This window comes from Ornithorhynchus anatinus, chromosome 1, assembly GCF_004115215.2.
Source record: "Ornithorhynchus anatinus isolate Pmale09 chromosome 1, mOrnAna1.pri.v4, whole genome shotgun sequence".
NCBI lineage: Eukaryota > Metazoa > Chordata > Mammalia > Monotremata > Ornithorhynchidae > Ornithorhynchus > Ornithorhynchus anatinus.
In genome coordinates, this window is record NC_041728.1 from 20,150,604 (window position 1) to 20,175,473 (window position 24,870).

Sequence of the window (24,870 nt, forward strand, 5' to 3'; positions counted from 1 at the left end):
TCCCGGCTCTGCCTCTTGTCTGTCATGTGACCTGGGGCAAGTCACTTCACTTCTCTGTGACTTAGTTTCCTCCCCTGTAAAATGGGGATTGAGACTGAGCCCCACACGGGACAGGGACTGTGTCCAACTCGATTTGTTTGTATACACCCCAGCACTTAGTACAGTGCCTGGCACATAGTAAGCGCTTAACAAATACAAGAGTTTTTATTATGTGGGTAAACAGAGTAGCATCAAGAATTTTATGTATGACATGTCTCCATGATTAGCTATGCTAGTCACAAGTCTCTCCTGTGACCCAGTGAAATTTTGGTTTCTCTATTTCTATCAAAATATCTGATCATCTGTCTCTTGAATTAATGATCCGAATTGTCAGGCTCTTTCTGATGAAATCCCTCCCAAGACCGCCACTCAGCTTCTCAGTCTTGGTTTTTTGATGAAGAGCACATAGCGGCCTGCAGTTTGGTCACTGGAGGGAGAGGGCTGTTAGATGGCCCCAGCCCAGGTTGACACAATTTGCATTTTGTAAGCCCTCCCCTCTTTGCATAAATTACTAGTGATGGTGCTTAGTAAATATGTAAAAATGACTTACGATCTGTTGTTGTGTGGAGGCTTTTGCCCTGAAGTTATAGTGAGTCCTATTGATGAGGGAAGAACATATTTTTTATTCATTATTTATTTCATTGTTTAAATTGTCCTCATTGCTTGAAAAACTTAAGATACAAGATGCCCAACAAAATCATTCACTGAAATGTTTAGATCGTCTGACAGAAGCAACTATAAAATGAAATAAAATTCTAGTATCCTGATATAGTTTATCTCATTACCATTCAGTCAAGTTAGGCAAGTGTATAAAGATAAGTGTATAAAGTTTAATTCCCAGATGGGAATTTTTATTTTTCTTCCATTTCAAGTAGATTGTATTCTTCTTAAATAAATAGACCCCAATATAGGTCCCATGTCAGCTTTCGATACATTTTTTAAAATGGCAATAATAAAATAATTTGAATCCAGTTAAAAAAGCCTCTTCTTTTTCTTTATAGACATCTGAGCACTTATTCCAACCTAAAGGAATCTCAGATTTTTCCTTCAGCCTTTCAGCCTAGGCATACTATTATTACAACTTCATTTCCCCTAGTCCTCATGTCACGTGTGTGGCTCACCCTAAATTGTTTCATTTCAAGCAGCCTGGCCTAGAGGATAGAGCATGGACCTGGGAGTCAGGCCTTGTTCTAATCCCGGTCCAAGACTTGCCTGCTTTGTGAATTTGGACAAGTCACTTAGCTTCTCTGTGCCTTAGTTTCCTCATCCATAAGGTGGAGATTCGATGCCTATTTTAGACTTCGAGCCCCAGGCTGGGCAGGGCCTGTTTCAACGTGATTATCCTATGTCTGCCCCAGGTCTCAGTGTAATGCTGGGTATACAGTAAGTTCTAAACAAATATCATGATTATTATTTCTCCAGAAAAGAGGAAGCTAAATTCAGATTTACAAATTATATATTCTAAGGGCTGTGTAGCCTAGCCATATATTTTTAATCACAGAACAACTAATTTTTTTAAATTGTAAATTCAAAGAACTCTAAAGACACCCATTAGAGTTCAGAATAAAACTGTGTAATTAATGAGGCAGTGGCTGATGGTTCCAGAGGGCACTGTGGATTTTAAGGGAGCGGGGGGCAATTTTTTGTGGAATTGTTTCTCATAACTCTGCCAACAGGTGGGATTACTTTAGAAAAACAAAGAAACATCCTTTATTCCTGCCCTTGGCACCCACCACACATTCCATTTACGAAAATGCTGGGAACTGAAAGATTTTAGGCAATTCTTTTGGGGTAAAGGAAGTCATTTATAAGGCAAATGCTAATTTTGTACTTTGAGGGAAATAAAATAGACAGAAAAACTCTAATCATTCAAAAACCTGAACCTATGAAACTAATTACTAATTTGTCTAATGTGGGACATTCATACCCTGTTTTCTTTTAATAATACCACAAATCCTCCTCCTCACCCACTATTCAAAGCTATTTAATCGGCTCCAATGAGACCCAAGACAAAGTGTGTGGTGAAGCTGGATTCCTTGTTATCGAAGCATTTACAGTGCAAACGAACGAAAAGTAGCTCCGTTTCCCATCGAACTGAGGGCTGAATGTGTGCATTTAGATGGAAAGGTGCAGTGTAGTGCACATTATGTATTGTATAGGAAGTTAGTAGTGAATTATTATTGTAAACACAAAGCCATGTTTTCACTGGCTTGGTGTTAAAATGATAGAAAAGACCACATAAAAAGGAAAAACTCAAACCACAGAGCTGAAAAGATTTATCAATTGGAATAGGCCCAAATCCCGAGGAACTATCAACTAAACGATCATCTAACCACTCCCCACTGGGAGCTTGCTCAACTGAAATACAATAACTCTCTGTTCCTGTGAACATACCAAACATTCCTAGGAGGGGAATCCTCGGACTGAAACGGTCTAGCTCGATTCTGAGAGCACTCTGTTCAGGAGACTGCAAAACTCATACCCTGGCCTTCTCTGAGACTTGCCAAATACAAGTCCAGACCTCACCCCCATTTAACTCCAAAGGGCAGAGACAAAAAAGAAGTTACTATGCATTCATTTGATCGATCGTATTTATCGAGCACTTACTTTGTGCAGAGCACTGTACTAAGCGCTTGGAAAGTACAATTCGGCAACAATTACACTACCTCACTCAGTGTACCTTTCCTAGGAGAAGAGTTGTCATGAAGAATAATCACCTACCTCTACTCTCCACTCAACCTCTGCACTCAATCATGTTTCCAAAGGGTACAAATCTACAGCTCCAAGTTCAATGTGGGCAGGAAATTTGTCTGTTTACTGTTATACGGTACTGTCCCAAGCCCTCAGCACAGTGTTTTGCACAGAGTAAGTGCTCAATAAATGACTGAATGAAAGAAAAGTGCCACATATAGTTCCATGAGGTGCCAGTAGAGGATTCTTCTGGAACTTAGGAAATCCCTTGGAGAGAAGTCTTCCTTCATGGGTTGTTCTGGCCTCATCCCATTTTCTGGCTCAGCAGGAAGAGGAATTGGGCTACCAGAATGTATATAAAAAGTGATTCATGATCAAACTACATGTAGTTGTGCTAAATTTCATAGTATGAAGATGACACATAATTTTTTATGCCTTGGAGGTCTTATTATTCATATATTTGAATCCCTTCAGGCTTCATAATTAACATATTGGCATGTCTTTTCAGGAAGAATAATTTAGAACTAGGAAATCTATAAGGATAAATTAAATACTAACAGAAGAAGAAATTATTATTGATAGTCTACTGAGAGCAATGGGCTAAATTAAGCACCGGTCCACTGGACCGTAAACTCGCCAAGGACAGGGAACGTGTCTCCTAACTCTGTTGTACTGTACTCTCCCAAGCACTCAATACAGTGCTCTGTGCAGAGTAGGCACTCAATAAATACCACTGATTGATAGATTTGCTCTAAAAGGGAGACAAGGATTTTTAACTATTGCTACACCCTAATTAGTGCCCTTAATTGGTTTCCAAGATGCATGCCTAAAACATTTAAAACAGAACTCCTCACCTCTACCCCTAAATCCATGTTGCCCTGAACTTTCCCATCTCAGGAGACAACAGCATCACCATCTCTGATGAAGCCCACAATCTTGGTGTCAGCCTTGACTCTTCTCTACTGTTCAACTCTCACACTGTCTACTACCAAATCCTGCCAGTTTAACATCTTCTGGATTCGCCCCTTCCTTTCTATCCAGTAATTAATAATAATTATGGTATTTATGACTTTAAGCACTTACTATATGATAAGCACTGTTCTTAGTGCTGGGTCTTGTCTTGTCTTATGCCATTGAGTCGTCTCCGACCCATAGCGACGCCATGGACACATCCCTTCCAGAACGCCCCACCTCCATCTGCAATCGTTCTGGGAGTGTATCCACACAGTTTTCTTGGTAAATATGCGCAAGTGGTTTACCTTTGCCTCCTTCCGCGCAGTAAATGAGTCTCTGCCCTCTATTCTCTCTCATGCTGCTGCTGCCCAGCACAGGCGAGTTTTGACTTGTAGCAGATTGCCTTCCACTCACTAGCCACTGCCCAAGCTGGGAATGGAATGGGATGCCTCTTCTTGATTCCCCCTCCTGTAGTCAGGACTGGTAAAGTACTGGAAACTCTACAGGTGTGACTCTGAGAAGGGTTAGTGCAGGGTAGATACAAGTTAATCAGGCTGGACACACTCCCTGCCCCGTGTCTAAGTAGGAGAGAGAACAGGAATTGAATCCTCATTTTTCATTTGAGGAACTGGAAGCACAGAGACGTTAAGTGACTTACAAAAGGTCCCACAGCAAGAAATTGGCAGAGACGATATTAGAACCCAGGTTCTCTGACTCCTAGGCTCAGGGTCTTTCCGCTACATTATGCTTTTCTCTTCTTATGCCATCCTTAGCACTCTTGTGTATATGTTTATTCAACTGTAGATACAAGGTTGAAAACAGACCCTGTCCCACATTGAACTCACAGTCTTAATCCCTACTTTACAGATGAGGTAACTGAGGTACAGAGAAGTTAAATGACTTGCCCAAGGTCCCCAAGCAGGTTAGTGGCAGAGCTGGGATTAGAATCCAGATCCTTTGAGTCCCAGAACCTGGCTTTTTCCTCTAGGCCACCCTGCTTCACCCAAGATGCTATCACTCTGGTATAAGCTCTGGTGTTGCCATGGCTAGGCTATTGCATTAGCCTCCTCATCAGCCTCCCAATCTCAACCTCTCTCCTTTCCAATCTACAGTCTGCAGCACGGATCATCTTCCTGAAACATAGCTTGGCTCACCTCTCTCTCGTCCTCAAAACCTCTTCTGGCTTCCTGTGTCTCATCACGTGAAACAAAAACTCCTCACAGTTGGATTAAAAGTGGTCTGGTCCCTCACTTCAGCCACTATTCCCCAACTCACTGACTTCACGGCTCCCAGGCCAAACTTCCTGCTGTACCTCCCTCTCAACTATCCCAACCCCATCCCCTCCCTTGCACTGTTCCTTACCTCCCAAAGTCAGACAGACCCACGCTCCCAGTCCAACTCTCAAGGAGTGGGGTTCAAAAACAACCCACTTTCCTTCTGCACCAAGCTCAATGAGTTTTGGGGAAGGGAGTCTGGAGAGACAGGTTGAGTAGGTGAGGCGAGGAAGCAGGTCCTAGCCATGAGCATCCCTTTCAAGGTTACTAGTGGCCTGCAGAAGCAGGGTAGAGGGAAAGATTGTATGGGATGATCTGTGATCAAGGCACCCTATTTTCCAGGGTTAAAAATGTCAACCGAAATAAATGAGTTAATGAATGCAAAGCATTCATGCTAAGCAAATGGTGCAAGGGCCTGAAGTTTGCTTTCTCTAAATCACCAGAGAAACGAAGCTCTGAACTTTCCTCACCAATGTTGCCAGAACATTCTGTGCTTCTACGCTCTAATTTCTTACTCCTTGCTCTGCTCCTCCACTTCCCTCTCCCCACTCCTTTCCTACATCCAGTTTACAATTATTCTTCTCTCTCAATGTTGGATGGGGACAGAAGGAATATGCTGAGTTAACATGTACCTTCTTTCTTCTAGTAAGAAAGATTACTGTCTCTGGGAAGCATCTCTGAAATATATCTTGATTGCTGCAGTCATAAATGCCAAGAATACTGGGCAAATGGGTGATATTATAATTAGGAAAAGCCAAGTCAAATGAAAGTATTGATATCACCTTGAGGAAAAATCCTGGAAAGGAGACAAGCCAAAATGTCTGCTTTGGTGTCTATCTGGTGGTTGGTTCTATTTACCTGCCACTTTCTCAACTCCCCCTCTCCCCACCTCTCCCTTCTTTCTCCTTCTCCTGCTCTTGTTCTCTCATTCCTCACTCAGAAATATGGCTGGTGGGCAAATTCTTTTTTTTTTTTCATTCTGAGGTATCCAATTCTCTGGGGTTCACCTTTGGTTTTTTGCAATGCAAAGTGTGAAATGCTTTAAAGCGTCCGAATAAAGGATTCATAGAGATTCAAACTCTCGTGTGAACTAATAGCAAAAGAGTGATTAAAAATGAGAAAATATTCTGGGGAGATGAATACTCTGACACAGTGAAAATTGATAATCCAAATAAAACTCCCATCCTTCTGCAGAAAAACATGATTTACTGAAATTTGCTTCTCATCTAACCCATCACCACAACATTTTGAAGGTCTGGATTCAACTGATAAAAATTTAAATTTTATAAGGCAATTCATGAGGGGAAAACATCCAGAACCTCCCCTATATTTACATTAATTTGTTCCCACAATCAACAGCCTGTTGAAAATAATGGGTAGCCAGAGAGAAAGATACTGTGTAAAATTCATCTAGCAATTAGCTTGGTTCCACATAAACAATGGCCAGAGATTCATCAAACAAAATGAATACTCATCAGAACCAAGGTCCTGTCAGTTTGCAAATGTTTGGAACAACCCTGTCCAGAAGGGGGAACCACTGCTAGGATTAAAGATTGTTCCCTGGAACTGTCCTCTCCTCCCTCCAAGAACTATTTTCTTATTGAAACAATTGTTGGTCTGTGGTAACTTTGACACTTGGGTTTATTTAATTTGTAACATTTTTCTTCTTAACTTCCCTCTCATTATTTGCTATCTGTCTTCTCCCACTTAGAGTGTGAGGCCCTTGTGGGGCAGGGGTCTTATTTGATCTAATAATCTTCTTTTTCCCAGAGTGCTTAGGACAGTGCTTCACACCCGTTTATCTCTTAATAAAGTCCATCACTCTAATATTCGCCACCTGTTCCCCTCCTGGAGTGCAGCTGATCTCATTCTCTCAGCCTCCTGAAAGATTCCGGCATTCTAGCCCAGCAACATTTGGGTGCCATTTCCCTCCTGGCCAAGGACAGTCGGGCCAACCATGAGACTGGCCTCAACTACAACAACCTTTCCACCTTGGACACATGAGTTCTTTGGGCCTCAGCCATGGAAAAAGGCAGGCCTTGGATGCTTGGGGAAAAACCCATGCATCCCAGTTTTCCTGGGAAATGGGATGGGGGCAGTGTAAAGGAGATGTCTCTGTTAATACCCATGACCTTTGGGAGTTGCTTATTACAGGATTCAGGTTTCACTTAGACAAAAGTACTTGTGCTAAATTCAATTATTTTTAAAGAGTATTGCTGTAAGATAAGGACAAACATGGATGCTTAATTACTTTGTCCCAAAAAAAGTGATTTCTATTCCTTTCCCCCAGCTGTGTGCTATCTAAAGAGGTGGTGATGGGAAGAGATGGAGGGAAAAGACACAGGAGAGAGGGGAAAGAACAACTATAAGGTGGTTGGCCATATGAGCAAGACAGACAGGGCTTTATCTTCAACTCTCTAAGTGTGGGCTGCCAGGTAACAGGATGGACTCTTCTCTTACGGACTCCACCCCTTTCCTCCATCTTCAGGAATCTCAGTCTCTTCTTAGTGGCATCCTGGAGTGACCAGAGTTGGATCATAACATCTCATTCCCCAAGTCGGTGGAAGTATTGTGCGGGAGGCAGTGGATGGCAACGATCTGGAAGGCCTGGTGGATACCACCCAGAACCATGTGACAGATGAATTGCCATCTCCCCCTGGGTTACTCATTTACTTCTTTTACCTTGCTCTGGGTTGCCATCACCAGGTTATTGAATAGTGCCTACCTAGGAATACAGGCCATGCTGTTAGGCATCATGAACCACTCCCAAGGTGAGTAGGCCTTGCTCCAAACTAAGATGGAGCCAAGTAGTTGGAGCCCGATTGCTTCTGTGGATTAATGGCAGAAATAAAGTCCCAAGTCACCAAGGAAGCAGAAGTTCAAACTGAGGAAAGGCCCATCATGTCCTTAGCCTGTGAACTGCCAAAGTCCTTAAATAAGGTACTTGTCAGAAAGACACCTGACAAAAGCAGTTACAGGAATCTGCACTAAATCCCCCTAAGCCACTCACCAAAAAATACTTGTACAAAAACTCTCATCAGAGAAACAATTTAGAAAAAAAAGTCACCCCAAACCATCCTAACCAAAGAGCCACCATCATTCACCTTGGAAGTAGTCACATGAAAACACTTACACAAAGACACTAGCTACAAAACCAATCACCCAAAAACCATTCACCACAAAAATATTAACTCACATGACAAATCATTCAATCGCTTGTCCAAAATCATTTACCAAAAACCTTCTTCCCCTAAACACTAACCGGAAGGTCTTCACTAAAACACTCATGTGAAAAGATTCATCCTGAAATGCTTGCACAAAATCACTTATATTTAGACAAATATTCAAAACATTTACAATAAAACAAACAGTGAAATACCTAGGCGATATTCCCTGCCATGAAACTATTTGTGCTACAAACATGCTCCAAGCCTATTTCTCATTAATAATCCTATACAAGCAAAATAATCACACAAGACATCAGAGTTCAGTGCAGAGCCTATAGATGGAAATCCTCTAAATTAAAATTTCCCCCATGAGATACCAGAATACAGAAGCTTATTACTCATCATTATTATTATTATTACTAAACTTCCATACTCTCACCCAGTCATAGGATCGGAGAGAATTTCTGACCGATAGAAAACTGGCTAAAAGTATGATTGCATGGAGCTTTAGAACAATTCCTGAAACCCGGATTCAAAAGGTTAACAGCAAAATCTTTAGAAAAGTCATGTGATTTAAGCAGTTCCCCTTGTGATCCTTTGGAAGAGATGCCAACATGAGAGCTGGCAGTGGTTCTGAAGAAGCAGCAGTAATCCATAAATACTTCTTAATTTTCTTGTCATTTCAGAATTAAGCCACTTCCAGCAAACACGTATCCTACCAGGTGCACTAAATTGATGTCATTATGAGCCATCAGGAAATACCCACAGAGACCTGTACCAACATCGAGAAGTTTTGTTAAACATCTGGGTGTTTTAATTGATTTGTATTATTTAAAATAGGAGCAGTTAAAGTCAGTTATCGGATGTTGTATAAAAGAGACGACTAAAGGCTCCAGGGAGATTGAGTTCAGAAGAAAGCCAATCACTGGAACTTCACTTGAGCACTTAAGATTATTACCAGAGGAAGCCCAATTAAATCATCACAGTTTATCAGCTATCATTACAAATCACCACGCAACATATCAAGCAACATAATTTAAGAAGAGTTAACTAGTTGACTTCTGCATTATCCCAAGTAAAATGCAATCTATTCAACCCTGAGTATGTGAAGATAAATTTCACAGGAAAAAATGGTAAGAAAAATGGCAAGTTAGTGAAATAATTTCTTCTATTTTTATACACAAATTGAACTCGTCAAAGTACTCAAAGGAGAATTTGGAGAAATAAGGATGTGCCCAATAGCCATTAATCCTCCTGGTTTTCTACTGCCTACTAATTATCTCAGGCCACAAATATATTTTTTATGGTATTTATTAAGCGCTTACTATGTTCCAGGCACTGCCCTGAGGACTGAGGTAGATACAAGGTAATCAGGTTGGACACAGTCCATATCCCACATGGGCACAGTCTTAATCTCCATTTTTTACAGATGAGGTACCTGAGGCATAGAAAAGTTAAGTGACTTGCCGAAGCAGACAAGTGGAGGAGCCAAGATCGGAACGTAGGTCTTTCTGACTCCCAGGCCTGTGTTCTATCGACTAGGCGACACTGATTTTCCTTTGAAGAGTGGCATTTGAAGAGTATTTTGCCTGAAGTGCCAAAATTCATTATCATCAATCAATCAGTGTTATGTATCTAAAACTTACTGTAAAAAAGTGCTTGAGAGAATACAATATAATAAAGTTGGTAGATAGGATCCCTGCCCACAAGGAGTTTATGTTCAAGGCTAATTATGGGGTAAAAGATGACTTCTAGATGGAAAGGAGATTGTCAAGCAACTTCATACATTTTCTAGTTTGGTCTTACTAAGAAAAATTAGGAATATTTCCATATCTAAATTACTTTTTTTGTAGCAGTCAAGTTGGTGGATTGAGATGCAATTGTGGTGACCACCCAAAATGTTTTACATTTAAATATTCAAATCATCAATACTACCCCTTACTAGATTGTAAACTCCTTGAGGTCAGGGATAATGTCTAGTAATTCTACCGTAAGCTCGCAAACTCACATGTACTTAGCACTACATTCTGCACACAGTAGCTGCTCAATAAGTACTATTGATTGTCTCGGTGACATCTATCTGAGAATCCTGAATAAATTTGGAGGGGAAATTGTAGAATTCCTGCTACAAACGGCCACCGAACTGGGAAAGTGATAAACCTCCAATGTAATTCCCATCTATGAGTAAGTAGATGTGTGAGACTTTCAAGGTATTTCTGGGCATTATAGGATGTGTGTCACTTCCTTCCATGGAAAATTGGTAACATCAATTAAGCAAATTTAGGATCAATGAAGACTTGGAATAGCACAGTCTGTTCAGGGAATGACAACATGGTTTGTGTAAGGGGAAATCATGCTTCATGAATTTGCTTCAGTTCTTTGAAGCTGTGGGGATAGGGCAAACATGGGGAAGCTTGAAAGCAGATTCAAAAACAACTAAAAGAAAAGGCATTTTAAATAGAGCAAGTAATAAACCTAAAGAAATTTCCTCAGGATGTGATAATAATCAAAAATATCAATGAGTTCAGGATAAATTCACTGATTTCTAAACTGTAAGCTCTTTTTGGCTAAGAAATGTGGCCTGAAAGACAGGAGAACCAGGAGAAGACAGTGTCAGTGAAGCCAAGGTTGGATAATATTTCCAAAAGAAGGCGGTGATCCACAGTGTCGAACACAGCTGAAAGGGTGATGAGGATTAGGATGGGGTAAAGGTCATTGGCTTTGGCAAGAAGGAAGTCACTGGTGACTTTAGAGAGGGTAACTTTTGTGGAATGAAGAGGGGGAAGCCAGTTTGGAGGGAGTCAAGGAGAAAATTGAAGGAGAGGAAGTGGAAGCAGATGTGTAGATAACTTGCTCAAGGAGTTTGGAGAAGAATGGCAGGAAGGAGAAGGGGCAATAACTGGGAGGGAACCATGGGGTCAAAGGAGGGTTTTTTATGTTAGAGGATTCATGAGCATGTTTGAAAATAGAAGCCACTGGAAAATGAACAGTTCAAGATGGCCGACAGGTAAGTCTGAAGGGAGGGGGCAAGTATGTTGATACAAGGCGAAGGGATGGGGTCAGAGGTACTCGTGGAGAGGGAAAATTTTGAGAGGTGGCAGAAGATCTCCTCTTCAATCGTATTTACTGAGCACTCACTGTGTGAAAAGCACTGTACTAAGCAATTGGGAGAGTACAATATACCAAGACACATTCCTGCCCACAACAAGCTCACAACCTAAAGGGGGAGACAGATATTAATACAAATAAAAAATAAATTACAGATATATACATATGTGCTGTTGGGATGGGAGGGAGGATAATAATTATGGTATTTGTTAAGAGTTTACTATATGCCAAGCACTGTTCTAAGTGCTGAACAAGTTAGCACTGATACAAGTTAATCAGGTTGTCCTATGTGGACCTCACGGTCTTCATCCCCATTTTACAGATGAGGGAACTGAGGCACAGAGAAGCTAAGTGCTCTGCATATAGTAAGTTACTCAATAAATATGATTGATTGATTGAGAATGTGGATGGGAGAGGAGGCATTGGGGAGAGAAGGCAGGAGAGGAGGTTGTGATTGGGTAGAAGGATTTCAGAGTTGGAGAGGGGGTAGCTCACACGGTGACTAGAGATGATGAAATCGAGTGTCGGTCCAAGTAAGTGAGTGGGTGGAGGTCCGGGAAAGCAAGAGGTCAGTGGAATTGAGGGGAGAGAGGAAGCAGACAGCGGAAGAGTGGCCAGGAGAAGCAGTGTGGCTCAGTGGAAAAAGCCTGGGCTTGGGAGTCAGAGGTCATGGGTTCTAATCCCAGCTCCGCGACTTGTCAGCCATGTGACTTTGAGCAAGTCACTTAACTTCTCTGTGCCTCAGTCACCTCATCTGTAAAATGGGTTGTCCCATGTGGGACAACCTAATTAACTTGTACCACCCCCCCCAATGCTTAGAACAATGCTTGGCACATAGTAAACGCTTAACAAATACCATCATTATTATTATTATATTGAATTCCCAAAGAATCTACATAGGATTGGGGAAAGAGAGAAAGAATTTGAGAGGGATCAATATGGTTCAGAAAATTGGAGGTGGATACTTGGGGGCAGTAGATGACCGTGACTAGTACGTGGAGTATGTGACAGGGATGAATGATGTGGGTTTCAAAGGAAACCCAACACCTCCCCCTTTCCCAGTGAGTCTCGGAGAGGGGGAGAAGATCCAGGCCCCTCTGGATACAGCAGCAGGGGAGAGAGCGTCACCTGGGGAAAGTCAGCTTTCAATGATGGTGAGGCGGAACAGTGATTGGGTCAGAAGCAGGTCATGGATGAAAGGAAAGTATCCGCAGGCCACACTTCACTGAGATTGGGCGCGGGGAGTAGGCAGGGGAAGAGGAGATTGATGCAATGATGCCAATGCACTGATTATAAGATGTTGAATCATATGCATTCCTGCCCTGATTGGGCATAAATATTCTTATTACCACATTCAAATACTTGGTACATGAAACTGTAAAGATGAGAAGAGACATTTTGAAAAGAATAATTTAATTATGCTAAACCGAGGCTGGAGAAAACATAAAGCTTGTAGTATAAATGTAAATTATTCCCGAAATGGCTACAATTTATTGATATTTAAATTTCAGGTCAGAATTACGTACAGTGATGTTTTTTTAAAAATAAAAAACTGCTAATTAATTAACTACCGATTTTAGCACAATAGTCAGTGATAACGGACCCTGATTGACAGATTTTCTCCACTTAAGGTTTTAAAAACTGACTGCAATTCTTTAAGTTACATTTCAGTTTTCTTGTAAAGTTAACTAGTAGCCAATCTGTGAGTCATTACAGAGTTCACCTACGAAAGCCATCCAGATTTCAATATGTGTCCATTACTAGTTGTTCTCCTTATTTAATTTCAGAGAATGTCGTACAAGAGTTCTCTCACCTGTTGAGTAATAGTGTTCCAAGGTTCCTGCAAAACACGTGTCCTGTAGCATTCATGAACTCTTTCCCATATTTCATTCAGAGTTAGGGGTTTTCCATCTAAAGAAAATAAACATGACATACTCTTAGTTAGCTTTTCCTTAATGTAAATGTAGCTGGAGTCTGCCTAAAATAATGGTCACTTGGAATAAAAATTGGAATCAAAAATGTCTTACTCCTCTAGTCCCATACTTCTTTTTTCTAGGAGAGCAAGAGGAATACATCTGATGTGGCATCATATGACAAACTGCCTTGGGCTATGTGTACCAATGCAAGGTAACTGCATAATTCACACCAATTACTTTGTTGTCCTGAAATATTTACGTAATTGAAGACAAAGTGCATTTTTAGAAGGCCATTATCAGGAAAAAAATCCCTATGCATAATGCCAAAGTATTTTTAAAAGAAAAATACCTCCGAAGTGGCCAGAGGGAACCACTGAATGGTCGAACGGATCCAAATGGACCATTCTCCACAGGACATGCATAAAAACCTTCTAAATTTTGCCATTCAAATGACACATTTCTTGTGATTTGGACCGCGAAAAGCAATCTTCTGGATTTGTTGATATTTCTCTATCGCACATAACGTTTATGATGTTATAACAAAAAGATGTCCTAGAATACTGTTTTCCACTTCAAAAATGAAAAGCTAAACTTTTATTCATCTTACATTTTCAATAAATAGCAGTAGATCATTTGGACCTCTTTCTGATTATTCTGAAATCCAAAACATTTTTTAAAGTATTTTTTAAACATACACCTGGTAACAGCCAAAATAAAATGCTCTGTCTTGACCACCCTTACTTCCTAAACCACCTGAAATGTTGGTCACTGGCTACGGACTAAATATGTATGAAGAAGTTGGAGAGATTAGAAAGAAACAGCAAGATAGGAAACTGTATGTTGCCCGATTTGAAAAGCTTAGGTCAGGCACAACCATCATGCTCTCCCAGGCCCAGTCTTCGTGGCCGGAAGTTTATCCTTTTTCAAAAACCTCTTCCCCAGGTAGATGGGTCATATCACAGAGAACCTTCGCAGTCTAATTTTGAAGGCACCCAGTTCTCAGAGACTGAAACTAGGAGCAGTCTGCAGTATGGACTTTCTTTTGATTCTTCAGGTCCTAGAAGTATAATGATAATATTTGGTATTTATTAAGCATTTACTATGTGCCAAGCACTTTACTAAGTACTAGAGCAGATACAAGGTAATCAGGGTGGACACAATCCCTGTCTCACATAGGGTTCATTGTCTAAATAGGAGAGAGCAGGATTTAATCAATCAATGGTGTTTCTTGGGCACTTACTGTGTGCAGAGCACTTTACTAAGCACTTGGGAGAGTACAATGCAACAGAGTTGGTAGACACTTTCCCTGCCCACAATGAGTTTACAGCCTAGAGACTGTAATTCGATCCCCATTTAATAATTGTTTTAGAGGTGAGAAAAGGGAGATAAAGAAAAGTTTAGTGACTTGCCCAAGTTCACACAGCAGGCAGGCAGCAGATCCAAGATCAGAATGCAGGTCCTCTCACTCCCAGTCCCTGCTCTTTCCAATAGGCTATATTCTCTATTAAGTCCCTTTCCCTCCTTTCCTTTCTCTAGATACCAAGATTGCAGTAGCAGAGAAAGGAGGCAAACAAGTGAATGTGCCTCAGAATCCACAAGGGATAACTCCCCTGGAATTCCAAGATGAGGGTATTTTGACTGCTGGAGTATTTGGCCAGTTAGAGTAAACCCAAGCTCTAGACAATCACCGATGTATTATTTCTTTATAGTCAAGAAAATGTTGTGCTTTCTGCTGCCCGACACACACTCTCCAGCACCAATAGAGACCTATGCATGCAGACTCCAACCCTCACCTCCAACATCCGCTCAGATACAGACCTACACTCATTTCAGACACTAATAAAGATCTGCAGTCTCACTCATGCACCCTCGTACCTGCACACGAACAACACACCCACACAAACACCTTGTAGACAGAGACACCCATATTCAACCCATTCCTACCTTTTCTCTCCTCTCCCCCTTCCCGACACAGAGACAGGCAGGGAAAGGAAAAGGAATATGGAAGTGAGGAGCAACAAGGGGAAAGATGCTCAGAGAGGCATGGAAGCCCATAGAGGAAAGAGCTCCATGGGATAAAGAAGGAGACGGCTTAGAAGTGAGAGAGGATCTCTGACAGGAGTGAGAAGAATCTAAAGGGAAAATGGAAATTATAACATGAAAAGGAAGTAGGAAGGAGTCATCCCCTTTGGGTGGGGGCTGGGGGCAGAGAGAGAGACAGAAACAGGCAGACTGACAGGGGGTAGAAGGAGAAAGGATCCTGGTCCTTAGAAATGTACAAGTCCACTCAAGGGAATAATTCAAATAAAAAATGTGTTCACCTATGCAAAGTAAAAATGTCACCCTACTGTAAAGGCATCCCGAAACACTGGTCATTAAAACAGCAGAGGGCTATTCACTAAAAATGAATAGAAAAGAAATATTCATTGCCTTAAATGCCAATAATATGCTTCCTTCAGCATTTTGATAATGGCAAAGTTTAAGCACCGGACCACAAAACTGTATTCTTTAGGATTTGTTGATATTTCCACACATAATGCTTATGATGTTGTAACAGAATGATGTCATAGGAACAATGTTTTTCACTTCAGTAATGAAAAGCTGAACTTTTCCTCAACCTTTATTTTCAATAAATAGCGATAGAATATTTTGATACATTTTCAATAAGTATCTTCATCTTGGCATTTATCGGGCAGCAGGAGACCATTATCTTGTGATAAATAGTTTTATTCCATTGACATTTTCATGTCTGTAAAATGAACAAGATTTATTCATCCAATTAACATTTGAATGTCATGTTTAGATACAAGCTAAAAACAAGCTGCCTTTCAGTCCCCGTGTTATATTCTTTTCTGAACACATTTACAGACTTTGAGCCAAATTCTGCCCTTATGACAAGCACCATACATCTTCAAAGTGGTGGGAAATTGAGAATTAAAGGGCTAACAGCCACCTACATATTCAAATTATAACTGGATGATGGCATCAAAGAATTTCGATTTTTAGCCAAATTTGTTCGCTCTTCATTTGTGAGTGTGAATATTTTCAAACAAGGGCAGAAAATCAGTATGGTTTTAGATACAAAATATCTCTGCTAGAGTTCTTTGCTATCTTCTCTATCATTTACACTGGTCAGTATTTAAGTCCGTTAGACAAATCCATATTAAAAGCCCTTCCATGGAAAGCCAATCTGAAGTACTATGATTGCATGGATTTTTACGTAGCTTTCAAATGTATCTGAGATTTAAAAAAATGCAAGAGTGACATTCCACCTGCAACTCAGAAATGAATTCTCCAATCCTGGTCCATCCCTGTACCATGTAAGGCAGAAGGTGCTTATTCTTATTTGAGGTGCAGATATGGAGATTTACCTGAGAGCTCTAGGTTTCTTAATTTAGAGTTTAATCATCCTTTGTATCAGGAGGTTCTTCCTCATATCTAACCTAAGTTTTTCTAGCTACAGCTTAAGTCCTTCTTCTCTAGTTGTGTCTTTTGTGGCGACAGAGAATAGAAAGCAGCTATTAGTCGCCTCTTTCTTTTCTCTAGTTTAAATGTCCCCTGCTCCTTTCACCAGCCTTTGTTCTTCTCTGGATCATCTCCAGTCCTTCTCACAGTGGTAATTCCAAATGCTCTCAGTGGAATTTTGAGCAAGGGGCAGCAGAAAGACGGCCAGAATGAGAACTGGGTGGGTCTCCTCCCTCCTAATCCATCTTTACCTACACCTCTGCTACAAAGATCAGGGTGAACAGTGGTAGAGAGAGGAAAAAAACAAACCTAGAGAAGACAAAGCCAAACAAAAATAAGGTTAGAAATTGCTTGAGAATAGACCACACTGTCTGGGTATATGAGAATTGCCTGTGAATCAGGTATACACATATACCACCCTTCTAACCTCTTTACACAACTGGCTGTAGTGTTAGGGAAAATCAGAGTGAACTGAGGTGCACGAAAGTCTTTTTAATCATTCATATTGGATCATATCGCAAACTACTGACTTCGATCAAGAAAGAATTCTCAGGATCTCAGACTTGGTACACATATTTTTCATTATTTAAACTCTGAAAATAGTCATCATCTTCCCCAGTGGTAGAGCAAATTGTAGTACAAGTATAAATATAACTACAAGTCACTGAACATCTACGTGCCTCAGTTACCTCAACTGTAAAATGAGGACTGAGACCGTGAGCCTGACATGGGACAGGGATTGTGTCCAATCCTATTTGCCTGTATCCACCCCGACGTTTAGTGTGGTGCCTGGCACATAATAAGCACTTAACAAATACATAATTATTATTAATATTACATAAGGATACGATAAATGAAATGAACAACTCAGTATACAAGTGAATTTATGTGCTAAAGATGGGTATTTTTATACATAAGTGCTTGCACATGCTTGTATCCACCCCAGTGCTTTGAATAGTGCCTGGCACATAGTAAGCACTTGGCAAATACCACTATTATTATAAGTGCTAAGAACGGCTGTTGCGTTGCAGTGACCTGGAGTTCGGGGAATCAATCAGGGCAGGGTTCTTGAAGGAGATGGGACTTGAAAATGGACTTGACAACAGGGCGAACTGCAGCCTAGTGAATTTGAAGGGGTAGGGAATTCCAGGCAAGGGAAATGGTGTAAACAAGGAATGAGGCAGGAAAGCTGAAGTCAAGGTACAGATAGTAGGTAGCTGGAGAGAAGCCAAAAGTACGGGCTGGGAAGCGGTTGGAGAAGACAGGTGGTGGAGAGCCTTGAAGCCAATGGTAAGGTGTTCCCGCTCCATGATGAGGGAAACTGATAGCCACGACAGGTCTTTAAGGAATGGAGAGATGCGTGTTGAATGATGTTTTAAGATGATTTGTGTAGCAGCGTGTAGTTCAGCCTGAAAGGAGCTGGAGAGTGGGAGACTAGCGAGGGGGCTCAGACAATAAACTAATCATAATTTGACAATAACTTGATCCAGAGGGATGACCTTTGGTTGGAGAGGAAGTGTTGGAGCTGGGAAATGTTGTAGAGGAAGAACCAGTACGCAAAGGCATAAAAACAAAAAGCAGCATGACCTAGTGGATAAAGTAGGGGTCTGGGAGTCGGAAGGACCTGGGTTCTAATTCCTGCTCCACCGCTTCTCTGCTGTGTACCTTTGGTCAAGTCACTTCACTTCACCGTGCCTCAGTTACGTCATCTGTAAAATGGGGATTATGACTGTTAGCTCTATGCAGGACAAGGACTGTATCCAACCTGATTAGGTTGTATGTACCCCAGTACTTGATTCAGTGCCTGGCATATAGTAAGTGCTTAACAAATATTTAAAAAAACAGTAATTTGAAAGCCAAACATAGGCTTAACTGTAGGGCCTTGTTAAATGTCTTTCTACCTACGCCTCACCTCCTCCAGCATTGGAAAGCAGAGGGGAGACAAGTCAGAGGGGAAGCAGTAGTGGTGGTGATGGTGAGCCCGTTGTTGGATAGGGATTGTCTCTATCTGTTGCCGAACTGTACTTTCCAAGCGCTTAGTACAGTGCTCTGCACACAGTAAGCGCTCAATAAATACAACTGAGTGAACGAATGAATGTTGATGGCGGCTTCAAGATCTCGACATCCCCCAACTTCTAACCCAATCAGGAGAGGTGTGTGTAGCAGATACCTGCGTGATGGGGTGGGGAGGGCACCCCGGAAGCATGAAGAAAGGAATGAAAAGCGTCATTTCCCTGGTACTTCTGTGAGTGTGACGTCCCACCCTTAAGCCAGGCTAGTGGAGAGGACTGGGGAAGACTCTTTCCCTCTCTTCCTCCTCCCCTCCCTCTTTCTCTCTCTCTTCCTGTCACACTCAAGATGGAAGGGCTGAAAGGTCAACAGCTTCAGGCTCTAGTACCGTCCCACCCTGCAAAAAGACAGTGGGGTGGCCACACCAGTGTGTTCTCTGGGGTTGTGGCAGAGACAGTGTGGTGAAAGGGGGTTCGGCCCTGACTGTATTTTCTGAAAGTCGCAGCGACAGTCGGCCACTGCTTCTCCAGGGTCATCGAGGTACTCACCTGAACCAGTCGGTGGTCTATCTGCTCGGTACTCACTAAGGCAGGACGCTTGCCATTGTGGAGGAGCTCCCTTTGGTTCAGAGTATGAGGGGCCTCAAGTGGAATAAATATTTTTAAAATACTTCCAATTCCCAAGTGAAATGTTCTGTTGGGAAAGAGGAGCATCACGGTCTGGTGGATACAGCACCGGCCTGGGAGTCAGAAGGACCTGGGTTCTAATCCTAGTTCTGCTACTTGTGTGACCTTGGGCAAGTCACTGCTCGGTGCTTCAGCTGGACTATGTCCAACCTGATTAGCTTGTATCTTCCCCAGCGCTTTCTATAGTGCCTGGCACATAGTAAGCCCCTAACAAATACCCTTAAAAAAAGAGAGAGAATCAACAGTTTGAATTTCTTCTCTCCATCCTTGTAGTTAATGTTTGTAAAACACTTTGAATGTAAAAAAAGCATAACTGTTTGTGTTACAGTAAGAACTCCATTAATTTTCAGTTACCCACAGACGTTCCTGGTATTGCCAAGCGCATCATGGTGGTTAACTGAGAACACTGCTAACCTGCAATTGCTAAGCACCTCATGAGAGCCAGAGAAAGGATGGGGAGAGGGGGATGAAGAATACAGCGAAGATAATGTGTCATTTTTAGCAAGCACAAAAATCACAAGAATCATTTAATTTTCTATTCTCATATAAGAGCTCTCAATTGAATAATAAACCACTAGTCAAGTAATCTACATGTTATTCAAAATGGGTAGTTGTCTAAATTATATTTCTCAGGGCCTATTAGTTTCCAAGAATCTAATAACAGCAATAGATATTCTACCAGTAAAACCCAACATCAGTTCAAGCACACGGAAGCCACATTTTCTCTTCCTGTGCTTCATTGCACCATATAAAGACACCAGAAATCAGCACCATAGCATGATATCCACATTGACAGAGGCTTATGCTTCCGACGATGATGATGACGACTTAACTTTGTCCCAGGTGAATTTTAAAGTATATTCATTCATTCATTCAAATTTATTGAGCGCTTACTGTGTGCAAAGCACTGTACTAAGTGCTTGGGAGAGTACAATATAGGTGACTACCCTCTGAATTTGCTACTCAACAACCTTGGAATAATCTCAGACTGTACGATTTGGTTCATGAAAGATATCCAAGCCTTTAACCAATCAACTGTACTTACTGAGTGCTTACTCCCTGAAGAACACAGAGCTTGAGAGAGTACAAGACAGTGAGTAGACATGCTCCCAACTCTCAAGAAGTTCAAACTTCAGCAGGAGAGACAATTTTGGGGAAATTACACAGGCTCATTTATCTGGGAAGGGCTCAGAAGTGGAAGATCTAGTGACTGCTAATCCCTTTCAGCCCTCTGATTCTCTCTATTAGAGTCCCTCTGTTGTATGTTGACTTTGTTGTACTGTACCAGGAAAGAACAGTTTGTCGAATAATTTGGTAGCTTTCTCCTCCCCGTTTATTATTTTCCAGTTCTTTAGAACATTTCCTGTTTACTTTTCTAGCCCTACACTAAAATGCTTCTTCCTTCTAATCCAGTACATTGTTACTATCCAGTATTCTGGAATCTCTCCAATTCCCTCTGCTTCATAAATGTTCATTTTCCAGAAATGGTCAGAATACAGTTGCCTTATTTTTCCCACATTTATCCAGTCCTCCCAACTTGTATGCGTTCTGTACTGTGACCAAATAATTTCTTGTTATTTTCTTGATATCTTTGACTGTTAGCTCTTCAGATTTCATCATAATCTCCTAAATCTTCATTGTATCTGCCAAATTCATGTTCCGTTCCATTAGTATATCTTTGGCTAGATTCCTTTATTTGCAAAAATATTACTGGCACACAGGAAACAACTTAAAGTGGTATTCTACATAATCACATACCACTAAAATTTAAACCCAATCTAAATCACTGAAATTTTTCTCTACCCTCCGACATTCATTATCAAACTTCCCTGGAAGCTATTTTATCTTAACTTTTTTTTAAAGGACTGAACTAATTTCTGCCTTTTCACTCACAATTCATTTATGTTAAACTATGCTAGAAATGACACCTTTCTCCTGAAACCCCTTACTCTTACCCCTTACATCTACATATCAAAAAAAAAAGGACCCTAACCCAAACAGGAATGATTTGGCTCCAATCTCCCTAGTTCCTCTGACTCATTGTTCAATCTTCATTAATTTCTGCTGCTAGCCTTCCCTCCACTTCTTTCCCTGCAATCCTCCCTTGCTTCTTTGACCTTGAACTCCCTCCTATGCACTTCTCTAGTCCTTCATTATTCCTTCCCCTCCTCTGACTCCTCCTCCTTTCCAAAAATCCTTGCTTTAAGCTTACATCATTCTTTAGCATTCAGCTCCTCTGTTGTCCTCCTCTTCCTCCCATGCTCCCTTTTATCATGACCGGTATAAATTTTATTTTTCCCTCCAACTTTTACCTTTCATTTTTCTGATCTTATTTCTACTCAGACTATTCAAATGACTCCCTAAGGCCTTTTTCTCTGTCAACCTCAAGATACCATTCCTTGAATTTCTCTTCAGTCTGACCATTCACGATTTTGTGAATTTTGCTTCCCCTCCCCTTCCCTACCATGCCTATGGTTCTTACTTTCCATCTTTCCCCCAGGGCTCCAAGAAATGGGCCAGCCAGCCACGTGAAATACTGGTATCTGGATTCAATTTTTAATTCCAGGCTCAAGCAGAGATGGAATCAACAGAGAGGCAGAATATTAAGTCCCTATATGAAGAAGAAAAGTTTTATACTCCTATTCTATGAGGAAACAACTGACTGAGCAATGAACTAGGCTAGACAGTTACAAAGAATGCTCTCTGTCTTTCTTAAAGAATTAAAATGCAAGGAAACCATCAACCCACCCTTCATCAGAGACAGTCCTTTTTTTCCATGAGAGAAACCTAACAGCAGATTGTCAAAATGTCAACATTTCAAATGGGCCTGAGGAGTGTTAATTACATTAGCGGTGTAGCCAAACAGAAAGAGGGCAGACCTGGGAGTCAGAGGACCTCGTTCCTAATCCTGGCTCTGCCAACCGTCAGCTGTGTGACCTTGGGCAAGTCACTTCACTTCTCTGTGCCTCAGTTCCCTCATCTGCAAAATGGGGATTGAATCCTACTCCTTCCTACTTAGGGTGTAATCCCCTTGTGGGAGAGGGACCGTGACCAACCTGATTATCTTGTATCTACCCCAGAGCTCAGTACAGTGTTTGGTACAGAATGAGAACTTTACAAAAGTATCATAATTCTTAGAGGCAAGAAAAATCCCACAGATTTAAGTTTTAACCAGTTGCTTTTTTTTAAGCAGCTGAAAAATGAAACCAGAGGCTTGACAGCAATATTGATGTTCCAAGTTTAAACTCTCTAAGATGCTGGGCACAGAAAGCTCTAGAGCTGGGAAGAGATGAAGAAGAATTGGGAAAGGAATGTTGGCCACATCCCTAGAGACCACTACTTGGCAACCATTTACTCGCTTAATGCGAAAGGCATCTCAGAGAAGGTTATCCCCGCCACCTTCACCCTTACTTGCTCAGGAAATGGATAAACTCAACAGTGGTGAACAGCTAGTAGAAAGTAGGGAGAGGGGAGTGAAGAAAAAAAAAACGGCTGCTCTAGTGCAAGTTGGAAGTAGAATCTGAGGACAATTTTCATGTTTGCATTCAAGTGAGAAAGAGCAGAGAGTGAAGAGAAAGTATGGTCTATATTTACTAAAAGGTTAGCTACGCATATTTCTCCAAAACACAATCTAGAAAACTTCAATTTAAAATAATAATAATAATTAAAAGTATTTGTTAAGCATTTACGGCTAGATGCTAAGCGCTGTTCTCACCACCGGGATAGGTATAAGATAATCAGGATGGACACAGTCCCTGTACCACATGGGGCTCACAGTCTTAATCCTCATTTTACAGAGGAGGTAACTGAGGCTCAAGAAGTTAAGTGACTCGTCCAAGGTCACACAGTGGACAAGTGGCAGAGCCAGAATTAGAACCCACCTCCTCTGCCTCCCTAACCCCTGCTCTTGCCAATAGGTCACGCTGCTTCCCAACCGCTGCAAAACATGCTGCAAGATACTAAATAAATACCAGGAAATCAGTCAAATGAAGGAAAAATTCCCAATAATCATTCTGCGTTACGCGGGATGTACTTAAAGTATTTCCACAGGAGGTGAAAACACTCACTTGGGTCTTCACTCTAATGGAAAAATAAAAGTCATTTTGAAAGGATGGACTAAGGGACCAAGAAGCTTCTTCTCTGCTAGGAAACAGAAAAACACATTCCCTTTCATGGCTAAAGGTTCTTGGGAAGGGCAAAAATACCATTTCAAAATATAACCGTCCTGGTAGGAACTATTACTGTTCCGTGCTGTAAGGGGAGCTGTTGGTACATAATGGCCAGGAGTATGTGCCTGAGATGGGCCACTACATCCTGCAATCCCCACTTCCAGCTCTAAGCAGTCATGTTTCAACACCTCCGATTCCCCGATGCTGACAAGCTAAACAACTTGTTTTGTCTCTGGGAGCTCTTCTCTGGTGATTAACTGCTTATGGTGAATGCTAATTATATGAAAGTACAGTACCGTAGAAACAGTGTCCTATTACCTCTACCCGCAGCAGCAACGGGTTCCTGAATGAAGGTTCGGTTTTCAGCAGATACATCTAAAACCGACAAATTACCATCTTTCTCCGCCGCATGTAAACTCATCTCTTGCCACCTTCCCGGTTCAAAACACCACCATCTACCCACTGGAAGCTTCTTTAACCTTCTGACCAAATATAATTACGATCGACTGCCCATTTTAAATGCTTACAATAATCATAAGAGTAAATCTGCAGCCCAGAGTGCATGAATTAGTGAACCATTACTGGGTCCTCAAATCCCCACATCCCACACTGGAAATTTACCCCAAATTGTCATTTCTTAGGAACTGCACCTCAGATTAAAATCCTCTCACCAGGGAACCTATGAGAATTTGTTTGTGGGTTTTAAATCCTAAATGCCTGTTAAAATGCCAACGCTGCAAAATTGGAGACCATTAAGCAATATAAGGCAGCAAGTGATTAAATCTACCAAACACACATTCATAGCAGCTTAAGCTATTTTTTAATTAAAAATAAAATATCACAGGCTACATTTGGATGTCTTGGCCGCCTAGATAAAGTTAGAGGCTGGTTGAAAAGGCAGCTTCTTGCTACCAGCTGGGAGGAGACCACGAGAAATGCCCCACTCCCTCAGCCAGATGCTTTATGAACGCCAAGGAGTGAAGAGGGGTGAAGGCAACTGAACTGCAGCCCAAACACTCCATGGCCGCTGATTAAATAAGCCTTATCGGCGGAGGCTGCGGAAGAGGCGGCGTGTTCGTCCCAACTTCCTGGCAGGAGAACAAGAGAAAAAGTGATAGCGGAGGTCGCTGGGCACAAACAGGGCTACCAGAAAGGTAGATAACAGGATGAAGGTAGGGCAGGGAGGGAAACGTGGAAGAAACTGGAAGAGGGTTTGAACGAACCCATAAACAAGCCCTTGAAATCGGTGATATAAATCACGTGTTGTTGTTTTTGGGGATTTCTGAGTCTTGTGGAGCTGTCTGATGGTGAAAGAAACCTAAAGCAAACTGCTTACTTTTACTGCAAAGTTGGACCTAAGCAATGCAGCTTTAAATTCTTTCTACTTGTTT

General features: G+C 41.5%; 1 protein-coding gene across 1 annotated transcript in view; it reads right to left on the reverse strand.

The window, feature by feature from the left end:
* The window catches only part of ATG10 (autophagy related 10), a 192,561-nt gene that overhangs the window by 45,708 nt on the left and 121,983 nt on the right, over positions 1–24,870 (reverse strand). The window contains exon 5 of the mRNA XM_007656389.2: positions 13,047–13,144. Within this exon, the coding sequence (XP_007654579.1) occupies positions 13,047–13,144 (98 nt within the window). The remainder of the gene's footprint in view (positions 1–13,046; positions 13,145–24,870) is intronic.